We start from the raw sequence: 14,814 nt of genomic DNA, 5'->3' as shown, positions 1-14,814 counted from the left end.
CATCAAAAATAACAGCAGACCAAGCAAGCAAGTGAGGAATGCTGGAGTTATCTTGTAAGAGTAACAAATTCATACTATAAACATCTTACCGATTCTACACTTGTGTAATGCAAGATTATCCGTCACCAGTTCACATTTGTAACACACAAACTCTTTGACAGGACTGAAACAGCATCCTGGACATTCACTTTCTCCTAGAAAGATAAAAAAAAAAATAACCAATGAAGGATACATGAGTAAAAAACATTTACGAGATGAAACGGCTTTTTCAAAAAAAAAAATATTCACATGAAAAAATACACAAATTATTACAAATTATTAACTTACCATCTAGACAGTAGATTAGCCCACAAGAGAAGCATTTGTTATCTAAATGAGACGAGGTAATTCTTTCTTCCTTAAGGCATGAATAACACATGACAGCACAGAAGGACTTGTTGACGTATCTCATAGCACAGCGATCACAGACCCTTGATCTATAGGAGAGAATCAATTGTAAGATCAAGGCAAGAATTGTAGCTTTGATTACTTTTAAAATTCAGTGAACATTGACAACTGTGACATGACCCCTGCAACCACACATGGGTGAGTACAGGACCCCAATAGAAATATCAATGGCTTTTTTTTGGAGTTATCCTAGGTAATTTACACATATGTTACTACATATGATAATGTGTGTACCTGTACCTAAAACTAATTAACTTTAATAATTGTTTCTGTGTACCATCTCTGGAAAATCTTGTCTCTGTTCGCCTTGTCAATCCCTCTCGGTATTTTATATGCCGTTATCAAGTCCTCCCTATCCTTCCTGTCCTCCAGTGTCATCAGGTCGAGTTTCCTTGACCCCTCCTTGTGTGTTATATTGTGTCATGTTTACAAGGAAGTGGTAAACCCGTAAGGGTCACTGTCTGCTAAATGGGAGGTAATCATATTTGACGAGAATAAAAGAATAGCTCATAGTCTCTAGATTGTAAGCCATTCATCAGCATCAAGGTATACATGTGCCTCAAGATTTTCTCTGGATTTTTAACCAGGAGGGTTAGCCACCCAGGATAACCCAAGAAAGTCAGTGCATCATTGAGGACTGTCTGTCTTATTGGGGTCCCCAATCTTGTCCCCCAGGATGCAACCCACACCAGTCGACTAACACCCAGGTATGTACTTACTGCTAGGTGAACAGGGACAGCAGGTGTAAGGAAACGGCCAACGCTTCCACCCTTGCTGGGGATCGAACCCAGACTTCAGTGAGGCGGAAGCACTGCATACCAGGCCACGGGATACCGTAAATATAATTCACAATAAACATTTCCGAAAAAAATTACCTTGACAGAGCGTAAAAAAACATTACAACATCATTAACTGCTAACCTTTGATAGTCTTTCACATCATTCTGTTTTTTGAGAAATAGATGTGTGTGTATTTTGCGATGAAAACCGAGTGTCTTATCATTGCAGCTCCTGCAATATGCATAGTTGGAGTCTGCAATTGCTTGTGCAACTGCTAAGTCTAGGGTCCTCTTGGTTCTATATTGTGACTTGAGATAATTGATCCATACTCTCTGGTGGAAAGTTTCGTTGTTATTTTTGGTACGTCCTGAACAACGTTGTATAATATCATCCTCAGTCAAATCTTTGTAAATTCTTAACACTTGTTCATGGTGGACAGGTTTTAAATGGATAAAAATCTTCATAGTGCTGTGTGAGGGTATTTCTACATTATTTGCGATGGATTTATTGTAGAAACACCAGGAGGTTTTTGAAGTAGGACATAAATTATGATTTGGTTTTGTGTCTGATGATGTACAGTGCAAATAGCTTGCTATGATGGTATTTCTCATTGTTTCTATGCTAGTTCCAGTTGATTCCTCTATTATTTGACCAAAATAGCAAGATAATTTGTTAACAATAGCATCTGACAGCCTTCCTTTCCCTTTCATTAGGAATAGTTTAGTTTTTTCATTATTTATTTCCCGGATAATGTGGTTGTCTTCAATTAATTTTGTTAGACGACTTTTCAGTCTTTTTGAGTAATGATTCACCCAGTCAATTTTATTCACCTGAAGATCATTATATGGTCCCCGGCCATTGTTCATATTAATTAGTCCTGAGTAAATGGCCATATCAACTTCATTTATAATATTCACATACCGCATTTTATAGGTCATTGATCGACCCCATATTAATTGACCAGTCTTGGCCTCCATGACCCCTGAATTGACCTGCTCATTGACCTTACAAAATGGCTCGTGCTTGGCACGTTGCAATAAGAAAAAGGCTGCTGTTATTTTCTTACCATTGTACAAGGTATATAAGCTTGAACAACGGTTGCAATATTTTGTTAATATATGATAGTCAAGAATAAGACCAGTATCTGCTTCAGTTACTACAAATAATCCCATTTTTGAGTGGAAGCCACGACTTTGCCAGGTTACATTACATGTTACATTAACATCAAGTATCCCATTATCCCCAGGTAATATACCATTTTTGGTATACTCAGTAATTACATTCTCACGACTTTCTTGTAGTATTTTCCCACATTCTGCAACAGCTCTCTCAGTAATAAATCTTGTGAACTTCCTAAATGTCCTTGGATCAAGGTTCTCCCTTAACATAAAGGCATTGTGCTTTGCAAACCCTTGATATCCCCCACCATTTAATAATTCAGCATAAATATTTAAACAGGTCTGTCTATTTATTTCACCTAGTTTATGAGTTGGCTTTCGAATTACAATATTACATTTATTACAAGTTACAGTTACAAAAAATTCCTGTCCACGAGTTACAAATTCTGGAGATACATCATGTAATCCACATTTATAACAATTATCTTTGACTATCTGTAATAAATTCGAATACATCATCATGACTGATGTCTCATTTTCTCCAGGCTTATCTGAAGCTCGTATTATCTGCTGTCTGTCGATTTTTGATTTTGAGTTCCGTCTGGTGGGTTTTTTAAATTCGGGCGGCGCATAAGGCACTAATGTCGTCCTCTTTCTTTTATCTGGTAACTTAATTGATGACGGAGATTCAAGATCTTTCCTCTTCTTCCCCGTTTCATTGATGCTGCTGGAGGAATTAGCATTGTTGGAGGAATTAGTTGTGTTGGAGGAATTAGTGGAGGTGGAAGGTGTAGCGCCATCACAGCCGGAATCCTCAGCCGCGCCACTAGAGCTTCCAGTGGTACCTTGGTGAAGCCTCTGTCTCCTGAGGTTTTCCAGTCGTATGGCTATCATCCTTTTCAAATGCCTTTTTCTTTTCCTAGTCACATGCATGGCGACCACAAAACTACCAGATAATCACACAAATAACGACTCTAGAGGCTATAAATAGCAAAAATAGTGAAGGGTGTCCATGTAACAACGTCCCTTCCTCAACAGTGTAACACTGAGGTGTCTGAGGCAGGTACCCGTTATATGGAGGTCTTGGCAACCCCATTGTGGACCATTACTTATCTGGATAAATTACTTTATTTAGGTATACATAGTTACATAGATTATCATACATAGCAGTATATGTGTAGAGAACCTGGGATAACCCAAAAAAGGCAGTGACTTGTTCCCCAAAAAATGATTATCCCAGGTACTCTATACGTATGTTGCTATGTATGATAATTATGTATTTGTGTATACCTGAATAAGTTACATAATTACTTATTATTACATTGGGGTCCATGTTATATCAGTGAAATATGGATTAATGTTTGTAGCTTGTGATATGATTAAGATTAATTAACTATAAAATGACTGAAAAAAAAACTTACTACACCAACACAGGCATCAAAATATTTCCATAATGCAAAATTAATTTTTGATTACATTTACTAAATTTTTATCATATTCCAATTAACCATTTGAAAGTTTTTTTTTTTACCATGCCCCTGAAGATCAGTTTCTGTAAAAACAAATGAATTATTACGAGAACATCTTCGTGCCTTTATAATAATAATAATAATAATAATAATAATAATAATAATAATTAATAATAATAATAATATCTTTACTACCAGTACATGCCTAGAGCAGATTAACTCGGTGGCACTCGATGTATGCACAAGGCTTATTCCTCTAAGAAAAAGGAGGAGTAGATGTAAAACAGAAAGAGACAGGCGCTCCCTTTACAGGCGACGGAAAAGAATAACAGAGCGGCTAAAAGAGGTCAATATATCTGAAATGTGCAGGGAGACACTGGTCAGAGAAATAGCAAGCATCGAACTTAAGCTAAAAGAATCCTTTAGGAGTCAGGAATCGCGGGAAGAACTAAAAGCCATAAATGAAATCGAAAGAAACCCAAAGTATTTCTTTTCTTATCCCCTCATGGAAGGTTCCTTGATGTTGGTGAGGGGCTCTTGATTTAGGGAATTGGATCTGTGCTCCAGTTACCCGAATTAAGCCTGAATGCCTTCCACATCCCCCCCCCTGGGCGCTGTATAAACCTACGGGTTTAGCGCTTCCCCCTTGATTATAATAATAATAATAATAATAATAATTCTTTTCTTATGCCAAATCAAAGTCGAGAACAACGTCCAGTATTGGGCCCCTACTTAAACAAGATGGGTCCTACACAGATGACAGCAAGGAAATGAGTGAGCTACTCAAGTCCCATTATGACTCAGTTTTTAGCAAGCCGCTAACCAGACTGAGAGTCGAAGATCAAAATGAATTTTTTATGAGAGAGCCACAAAATTTGATTAACACAAGCCTATCCGATGTTATCCTGACGCCAAATGACTTCGAACAGGCGATAAATGACATGCCCATGCACTCTGCCCCAGGGCCAGACTCATGGAACTCTGTGTTCATCAAGAACTGCAAGAAGCCCCTATCACGAGCCTTTACCATCCTATGGAGAGGGAGCATGGACACGGGGGTCGTCCCACAGTTACTAAAAACAACAGACATAGCCCCACTCCACAAAGGGGGCAGTAAAGCAACAGCAAAGAACTACAGACCAATAGCACTAACATCCCATATCATAAAAATCTTTGAAAGGGTCCTAAGAAGCAAGATCACCACCCATCTAGAAACCCATCAGTTACACAACCCAGGGCAACATGGGTTTAGAACAGGTCGCTCCTGTCTGTCTCAACTACTGGATCACTACAAGGTCCTAGATGCACTAGAAGACAAAAAGAATGCAGATGTAATATACACAGATTCTGCAAAAGCAAATAACCTGCACATGGAAGAGATGAGCTTACGACGACGTTTCGGTCCGACTTGGACCATTTTACAAAGTCACACTAACGAGAGGGAGAGCAGGATGGCTACCCTTCCCATTTCATAAACTCTGCTCTCTCACGTGCTAAACGTAATTTCTTCTTTCCCAGACTCTCTACTCCTGGGAACTCTTCTGTCCTCTGCCTTCCCTATATTTCCGATCTTTCTAATCTCAACAATTCTCTCCATTCCTTAGACATCAAACTTACTTTCCGCTAGACTAACACTCTTCGCACTAATCTCGTTCATACCTCTCCTCCCTCTACAGATGTTCCTGGTGTCTACTCTATTTCTTGCTCCTCCTGTCCTCTTCAATACTTTGGAGAAACTGGTCGATCTCTTTCTGACAGACTTAGGGAGCACAAAAATAGTGTTAGGCTTGCCGACACTAACAATGCTCTGTTCTGTCACGTCAGAGATCATAGCCATCCTATTGACTGGTCTTCTGCTAAAACTGTCTTCCCTACTTCCAACTTTAACAGTCGCTGTCTAGTTGAATCCTCCCTAATACACAACTTTCCTTGTATGAACCTTAGCCCTGGCTTCGTCTCTGTAGATGCCTTCCTCTCCCACTACATTGTAAAATGCTCCAAACTTCAGAACACCCGTGACCTAACCTGATTCCTCCTTTTTTCTTCTTCTCCCTATTTCCCTTACCTTTTTCCTTTTTCTCCTTTGGGTGGTCTTTCTTCTGCCCTGTGTATTTGTTCCTTCTTTATTTACTTATTTATTTGTTCCCCCTTCCTCTGTGTTCTTGCTCTGACCCTCTGTGGGCACCTAGCTCCCTTTCAGTGCTCCTCTTTCTTAGTATTTGATTGATCCCTCCTACTCTTACAACCTCCCCACTACTACTTCCTTCCACCTCCACTACTACCACTACCACCTCCTGCCTATATATACCCATCCTGCTCTCTTTCTCGTTGTCGAATCCAACATAAAACACGAATTTCTCCCAATCCATTTTATTCACCAACACTGTCTTGCGGTCAGAATACACACCCACCTTGGCCCCTTTATCTTTTTCACCACCTATGCTCGTTTAAACACTATTCTCAATATACACAACCTTTCCTTAGTCTTCAACTACACCAACATACCTACTAGCTGACATGAATGCCAAACACATCGCCTTTCATCACACCAGTAACAACCAACTTGGTCACCATTTACTCAACTTCACAAACCATAGACACCTAATTCACCTCGGCCCAGACTTCAAAACCTTCTACAACCACACTGGCCACGGCAAACCCAACATCGTTCTTTCAAACCGAGCCAGCTCTCTATTTCAACACTACATCTCACCTGGCCCTATTACAGGCTCTGATCACATCCCAGTCATCTTACACATCTCCTCCAACCCTATCCTCATCCCGGCCACACCTTCCTTCTATAAGAGCGCTGACTGGGATGCCTTCAAACAACACATAGACAATATTAACCTCACCTATGACTACAACAACAAACCTATGACCGCGGGTTCAATCCCGGCCGGGGGTATGGTCTATCTCTGACATCGATACTCAACTTGATCTCATCCAGGACACCATTACACAAGCAGCCAACATCGCAATACCAAAGAAAACTCACACCACTCGTTATTCTTTCAAACCCTCAGGGGTGTCACTAGCACGTTAAGAGACCATACAATAAGTGTCAGGGGACCGAGACTGTTCAACTGCCTCCCAGCACACATAAGGGGGATTACCAACAGACCCCTGGCAGTCTTCAAGCTGGCACTGGACAAGCACCTAAAGGCAGTTCCTGATCAGCCGGGCTGTGGCTCGTACGTTGGTTTGCGTGCAGCCAGCAGCAACAGCCTGGTTGATCAGGCGCTGATCCACCAGGAGGCCTGGTCACAGACCGGGCCGCGGGGGCGTTGACCCCCGAAACTCTCTCCAGGTAAAACTCCAGGTAGAACAAGAAGACTGTCTGCTACCACAACCGCTTCCTCTATAACACACAGATTTAATCAAGTCCGATTAGATATCACTTACCTTAGAAACAACATTCTACACAGCCTCTGGATACTTCCCTTCCCTCTTCAAAGCTGCTACTGCTATCCTCCTTCCTAAACCCAATAAAGACCACTCTGATCCTAGAAACTATCGTCCTATCAGCCTCCTCGAAACTTTAGGTAAACTCTTTGAAAAACTCATCAATCATCGCCTTCGCAGATACCTGGAACACAACTCTCTACTTTCTGATGGCCAGTTTGGCTTCAGAACACACAGATCCACACAAGATGCCATTAACATCATTCTCAACTACATCCACATAAACACAAAACAAAGAAACAGGACAGCCCTGGTTGCAAAAGACGTTGAAAAAGCCTTTGACACTGTCTGGCACGAAGGGCTCAAATACAAACTCTGCACTAACTTTAACCTGCCTCTCACTACTCGTAAACTTCTCTGCAACTTCCTAGACGGCCGTACCATGAGAATCAAATTCCAAGGCTGTTACTCTGACTACTTCACACCAAATGCTGGAGTACCCCAGGGATCTGTCCTCTCCCCTACCCTCTACATTTTATACACTAACGACATTCCAACACCTGTATACCACAATTCCATCACACTAGCCTATGCAGACGACATTACACAACTTATCACTCACGCCAATATAGATATACTCACACACAAAACACAAAATGAGGTCGACAGGATAGCCATCTGAGAACAAAAATGGAGGATCAAAACCAATGCAGCTAAATCCAGCATTACATATTTTAACTACAGGAAGCTTGATCCTCCATTACCTGTCGAGCTCAGAACAGCTGACACCCGCACTTACATCCCCATCACACAATCTGTCACTGTCCTTGGCGTTAATCTTGACTACCTTCTTCGTTTACACGGACACATTCACTTAAGACATGCAATAGCTAGTAAGGCCCTTGCGGGCCTCTACAAGCTGAAACATGCCTCTCAACGCACCAAACTACACCTCTACAAATCCCTAATACGTCCTCTGATAACTTACTCTCCTCTAGCCCTCTCTCTTGCAGCTAAAACGAACTTACATAAACTGCAGCGTGTCCGGAACAAGGCGCTGTGCTGGGTGCTTGATGTCAGATGGGAGGACTTCGCCACAAGCGAGTCTCTCCATGTCCAATTAGACTTCCCTGCGCTGAATCTGTACTGGAAGACGCTCAGTGACAGACAGATGGACAAACTTGAGACACGACATAACTACTGGACCTCTCTCCTTGACGAAGACATTCGCAGACCCACAAACCAACACAACCTTTTCTAGTCCTTGTATAATCCTGCTCCTAACCCTATTTACATATAACCTTGGATTCTCTGACAAGTACCTTGCGATGTTCATTCTCTGACCCACGTTCGCCTTAGCTTTTAGGTTAAGACATGGCTCATTCTACACTCCTCTCTAGTGCTAATCTCCTGTCCCGTCCTTCCCGCTCACCCCACCGGAGTCCCAACAGAAGAGCCTGAATTTCTCTTCTCAATATCTGTCCCACGATCGCCTTTCCTGCTGGGTTAAGCCCTGGCTCTATTTCTACGACTAAGAACACTCCTCTCCAGAGCTATTCTTCGTCTGTCCCGTCTTGCCCGCTCATCCCATTTGAGATCTTACCCGAACTTGTTCGTTCGTTCGTTCCCTCTCGTTAGTGTGACTTTGTAAATGATCCAAGTCGGACCGAAACGTCGTCGTAAGCTCCTCTCTTCTATGTGCGGGTTATTTGTGTATAGTTCCAATCACGGTATTATGCCTTTTTTGTTATTTGCAAAAGCCTTCGACAAGTGTGACCATGGTGTAATGGGGCACAAAATGCGTGCTAAAGGAATAACAGGAAAAGTTGGAAGATGGATCTAAAATTTCCTCACAAACAGAACACAAAGAGTAGTAGTCAACAGAGTAAAGTCTGAGGCGGCTACGGTGAAAAGCTGTTCCGCAAGGCACAGTACTCGCTCCCAGTGTTCCACAAGGCACAGTACTCGCTCCCATCTTGTTTCTCATCCTCATACTGACATAGACAAGGATATCAGCCACAGCACCGTGTCTTCCTTTGCAGATGACACCCGAATCTGCAGACACTGCAAGGCTCCAGGCGGACATCAACCAAATCTTTCAGTGGGCTGCAGAAAACAATATGAAGTTCAACGATGAGAAATTTCAATTACTCCGATATGGTAAACATAAGGAAATTAAAACTTCATCAGAGTATAAAACAAATTCCAGCCACACAATAGGGTGAAAAACTAACGTCAAAGACCTGGGAGTGATCATGTCGGAGGATCTCACCTTCAAGGACCATAACATTGTATCAATCGCATCTGCTAGAAAAATGACAGGATGGATAATGAGAACCTTCAAAACTAGGGATGCCAAGCCCATGATGACACTCTTCAGGTCGCTTGTTCTATCTAGGCTGGAATATTGCTGCACACTAACAGCACCTTTCAAGGCAGGTGAAATTGCTGACCTAGAAAATGTACAGAGAACCTTCACGGCGCGCATAACGGAGATAAAACACCTCAATTACTGGGAGCGCTTGAGGTTCCTGAACCTGTATTCCCTGGAACGCAGGCGGGACAGATACATGATTATATACACCTGGAAAATCCTAGAGGGACTAGTACCAAACTTGCACATGAAAATCATTCACAGCGAAAGCAAAAGACTTGGCAGACGATGCAACATCCCCCCCAATGAAAAGCAGGGGTGTCACTAGCACGTTAAGAGACAATACAGTAAGTGTCAGGGGCCCAAGACTGTTCAAATACCTCCCAGCATACATAAGGGGGGTTACCAATAGACCCCTGGCTGTCTTCAAGCACCTAAAGTCGGTACCTGACCAGCCGGTCTGTGGCTCGTACGTTGGATTGCGTGCAGCCAGTAGTAACAGCCTGGTTGATCAAGCACTGATCCACCAGGAGGCCTGGTCACAGACCGGGCCGCGGGGGCGTTGACCCCCGGAACTCTCTCCAGGTAAACTCCAAGTACAACTTATACAGACCATAGCTGACATCAATGACATACTACTATATAGAAAGCCACTTGCTATGCTGAGCATTTCCCGCAAATTAGGTCAGTTTTGTCCCAGGATGTGACCCACACCAGTCTACTAACACCCAGGATGTGACCCACACCAGTCCACTAACACCCAGGATGTGACCCACACCAGTCCACTAACACCCAGGATGTGACCCACACCAGTCCACTAACACCCAGGATGTGACCCACACCAGTCCACTAACACCCAGGATGTGACCCACACCAGTCCACTAACACCCAGGATGTGACCCACATCAGTCCACTAACACCCAGGCACCTATTTTACTGGTGGGTGAACATAGACAACCGGTGTAAGGAAACACGTCCAATGTTGCCACCCCATCGCCGGGAATCTAACCCGAACCCTAACCGTGTGAAACGAGAGGTTTTGCCACCAGGCCACGGGGCACCGCTCAGCTTTGGGTAATATATCTTCTCCGTACTTATTTCCTGGACCCTGATGGAAATAAGACAAGTTGTCCCATAGCTCGATCGCTAGCACACTCAGCTCACACACTGAGGTTCGGAGTTCGAATCTCCGGTACGGCTCCCCTCAAGGAAGGTTCCTTGACGCCGATGAGGGGCTCTTGATCAAGGGAATTGGATCTGTGCTCCGGTTCCCTGAATACCTTCCACATCCTCCCACAGGCGCTGCATAATCGTAATGGTTTATGAAATTAAGTATGGCTGGCTGGCAAAGTTCTCACTTCACACACGGAGGCCCCGGGTTCGATTCCCGGCTGGGTGGAGACATTTCGACGCGTTTCCTTACACCTGTTGTCCTGTTCACCTAGCAGCAAGTAGGTACCCAGGTGTTAGTGGACTGGTGTGGGTGGCATCCTGGGGGACACGATGAGGACCACAATGGAAATAAGACAGACAGTCCTTGATGACGCACTGACTTTCAGGGGTTATCCTGGGTGGATAACCCTCCAGGGATAAAAATCCGAACGAAATCTTATCATAGATAACAAGATAAGATAAGATTAATCCTGATTACCTAGAGTAATAAGGGCCATTGACAGCTTCAGCAGTCAATAGCCCTTATAAACCAACAACAACAATAACAACAACAACACTTGTGAGTGTCCTAATTTTCTTTTAATTTTGGGTTTTTGACTTCGTAATATTGTTGTCAGGTGCACTATGGACTTAATATATCCCATAAATGTTACAATAAATATATAGATAAGGTGTATAATGGTAATTAATCCCATAAAGGTGGTTAAATAGGTGTTTTATAGGCAATATATTAGAGATTTATATTTTGACTTCAGTATTTTCGTTTTGGAAGTCAAGGATAATAAAATTATCCAGATTATTGATCCTAAAGGGATAATAAGCCAGGATAACCCAGTAAAGCCAGTCTGTGTTCAGAATCTATCCACATATTACCTATAAATGAATATTTTTCACCAGTGAGATTCCCTACGGGTTTGGCGCTTATTATTATTATTATTATTATTATTATTATTATTATTATTATTATTTTATTATTATTATTATTATTATTATTATTATTATTATTATTATTATTAATGTATTTATATATTACTATTTATTATTTTATTACTATTATTTATTATTATTATTATTATTCAATAATTTCAACATAATTGTGTCATTTATTTTATTGGTAATAAGATAATAATAATTTTTTTTAAGTCTGTAACTAAATATTTTATTGCATGAACTATATGAAGAAATTATAATATATAAGTAAGTACCTGGAGTTTACCTGGAGAGAGTTCCGGGGGTCAACGCCCCCGTGGCCCGGTCTGAGACCAGGCCTCCTGGTGGATCAGAGCCTGATCAACCAGGCTGTTGCTGCTGGCTGCACGCAAACCAACATATGAGCTACAGCCCGGCTGATCAGGAACTGACTTTAGGTGCTTGTCCAGTGCCAGCTTGAAGACTGCCAGGGGTCTGTTGGTAATCCCCCTTATGTGTGCTGGGAGGCAGTTGAACAGTCTCGGGCCCCTGACACTTATTGTATGGTCTCTTAACGTGCTAGTGACACCCCTGCTTTTCATTGGGGGAATGGTGCATCGTCTGCCAAGTCTTTTGCTTTCGTAGTGAGTGATTTTCGTGTGCAAGTTCGGTACTAGTCCCTCTAGGATTTTCCAGGTGTATATAATCATGTATCTCTCCCTCCTGCATTCCAGGGAATACAGGTTTAGGAACCTCAAGCGCTCCCAGTAATTGAGGTGTTTTATCTCCGTTATGCGCGCCGTGAAAGTTCTCTGTACATTTTCTAGGTCGGCAATTTCACCTGCCTTGAAAGGTGCTGTTAGAGTGCAGCAATATTCCAGCCTAGATAGAACAAGTGACCTGAAGAGTGTCATCATGGGCTTGGCCTCCCTAGTTTTGAAGGTTCTCATTATCCATCCTGTCATTTTTCTAGCAGATGCGATTGATACAATGTTATGGTCCTTGAAGGTGAGATCCTCCGACATAATCACTCCCAGGTCTTTGACGTTGGTGTTTCGCTCTATTTTGTGGCCAGAATTTGTTTTGTACTCTGATGAAGATTTAATTTCCTCATGTTTACCATATCTGAGTAATTGAAATTTCTCATCGTTGAACTTCATATTGTTTTCTGCAGCCCACTGAAAGATTTGGTTGATGTCTGCCTGGAGTAAGTAAGTAAGTAAGTAAATTTATTCAGGTATACACAATACAGTTACATAGAATTATCATACATAGCAGCATATGTGTAGAGAACCTGGGATAACCCAAAAAAGTCAGACAGAGTGACTTATTTCCATTGGGGTCCTTTTACCTTATTATTATAATATAAAGGTTATAATATTTTCTTATTATTCTATAATGAAGATAACATCTTATTATCATACTAAAAAGACTATCTACTACACGAGGGTCATTAAGACTATCTACAATACGAGGGTCATTAAGACTATCTACTACCCGAGGGTCATTACGACTATCTACAATACGAGGGTCATTACTAGGGATAAGGTAAAATTTACACGTATTTTAGCTAAAAAATAGAAAATCATTCCCCTCCCTTTCTGTTGCTTCATTCATCAGACACTTTTTGGCAGTCTTCTTGAACTGGTTCAAGCTATGACTGGCCTTGACATTTGTGGGTAGTCTGTTCCATTCCTTTATTGCTGTACAATAAAAGGTGTTTGAAGCCTGGCCACTGACTGTGGCTACTACAAAGTTGTGCTCTCTCCCCCTGGTACTATAATTGCTTTGGTTCCCGACCTTGACAAAATTGACAGCAAGATATTCTGGACACTGTTTGTGAGCAATTTTATAAACATGATTTAGCTTCAGTTGTTTTACTCTGTCTTCAACATTCAGCATATCCAACTGCTGTAATTCATCCTGGCCTACATGTGCTCTTGGTCCCAGCCCCAGGATGAATCTTACGATTTTGTTCTGGGTGATTTGCAGTCTATCTTTCAGTTTTTTTGTCAAGGCAGAGTACCAAGAAGAGCAAGCGTAATCCATATGGCATTGTATAAGGGCTAGACATAGGGTCCTGCGAGCCTCAGTAGGTAGACACTGTGCTTGTCTATACAGGAACTTCAGCCTGGCATTAGCTTTCTTTACTACACTGTTCCCTATCAATTCTCCTGACATGCATGGGTCAAAGGGGATTCCCAGATATTTAACTGATGAAACCAAAGTGATGGACTCCCCATTACACTGAACATTAAAATTATTTACCCTTCTCAGTTTATGTTTCGTGTCAAAGAGAATGGCTTCAGTTTTCCCTAGGTGTAATGATAGTTTGTTGTCTACTAACCATTTGCTGCAGGACTCCAGTTCCAGTGTTAAAACATTAGCAATATCTTGTGGGTCTTTACCTGTCACTAACAGAGCACTGTCATCTGCATACAGTAGGAGTTTGCACTTGACACTGATAGGCATATCATTGACATAACATAAGAATAGTAAGGGACCCAGAATACTACCTTGGGGAACTCCACATGTTATCGGCAGGGGTTCTGATTCCGTTTTGTTGATTTTGACTATTTGTCTCCTGTTGCTAAGGTAGGACTTAAACCAGTCTACAGAACCTATACCGATTGAAGTTTATTACATAATATATTGTGGTTGACAGTATCGAAGGCCTTTTGCAGGTCTAAGGTTACCATACCTATGAGGTTCCCTTTTGACATTTCAGTTCTCAGGTAATCCATCAGATTAATAAGGGAGGTATCGGTTGAGTAGGATCTTCTAAAGCCCGATTGATAGCTATGGAGAATGCTGTTGTCATTAAGGTACTTAACTACTTGAGAATACACCGCCCTCTCCAGAATTTTAGATATTATACTGAGTATACTAACAGGTCTATAGTTGCTTACATCAGACCTATTATTTTTCTTGAAGATAGGAGTAACTCTGGCCTCCTTGAACCCCTCCGGTACGGTATTAGTTGTGATTGATAGATTTATTATGTGAGCAATAGGGATTGACAGTTCAAAAGCATCATCTTTTAGGAACTTAGATGGGATGTTATCAGGGCCTGTGCTCTTAGTTGGGTTTAACCTGCTTAGTTCTTTTTGAATGAAGTCATGAGATACACTTACTAGTTG

General features: G+C 41.8%; 2 protein-coding genes across 5 annotated transcripts in view; one reads left to right on the top strand and one right to left on the bottom strand.

The window, feature by feature from the left end:
* The window catches only part of LOC128698353 (uncharacterized), a 28,007-nt gene extending 24,622 nt beyond the window's left edge, over positions 1 to 3,385 (bottom strand). For both annotated transcript variants that reach the window (XM_053790559.2, XM_070104492.1), the window contains exons 1-3: positions 1,368 to 3,385; positions 328 to 476; positions 90 to 194 (exon numbers count right to left, since the gene is read on the bottom strand). In XM_053790559.2, coding sequence (XP_053646534.2) covers positions 90 to 194; positions 328 to 476; positions 1,368 to 3,277 — 2,164 coding nt within the window. In that variant the 5' untranslated portion in view covers positions 3,278 to 3,385. The remainder of the gene's footprint in view (positions 1 to 89; positions 195 to 327; positions 477 to 1,367) is intronic.
* A 7,821-nt stretch (positions 3,386 to 11,206) lies between these two features.
* Positions 11,207 to 14,814, top strand: part of LOC128698307 (kelch-like protein 30) — a 72,661-nt gene continuing 69,053 nt past the window's right edge. The window contains exon 1 of one of the 3 annotated variants that reach the window (XM_070104489.1): positions 11,207 to 11,324. Coding sequence is in view for 1 of the 3 variants with exons in the window: in XM_070104487.1 (XP_069960588.1) it covers positions 11,444 to 11,446 (3 nt within the window). In the remaining 2 variants the exon portion in view is untranslated. The other 2 variants (XM_070104490.1, XM_070104487.1) reach the window with 2 other exon arrangements.

The sequence above is a fragment of the Cherax quadricarinatus genome, chromosome 92 (genome assembly GCF_038502225.1).
Source record: "Cherax quadricarinatus isolate ZL_2023a chromosome 92, ASM3850222v1, whole genome shotgun sequence".
Taxonomy (NCBI): domain Eukaryota; kingdom Metazoa; phylum Arthropoda; class Malacostraca; order Decapoda; family Parastacidae; genus Cherax; species Cherax quadricarinatus.
This window is presented reverse-complemented; position numbering and strand designations above follow the sequence as displayed.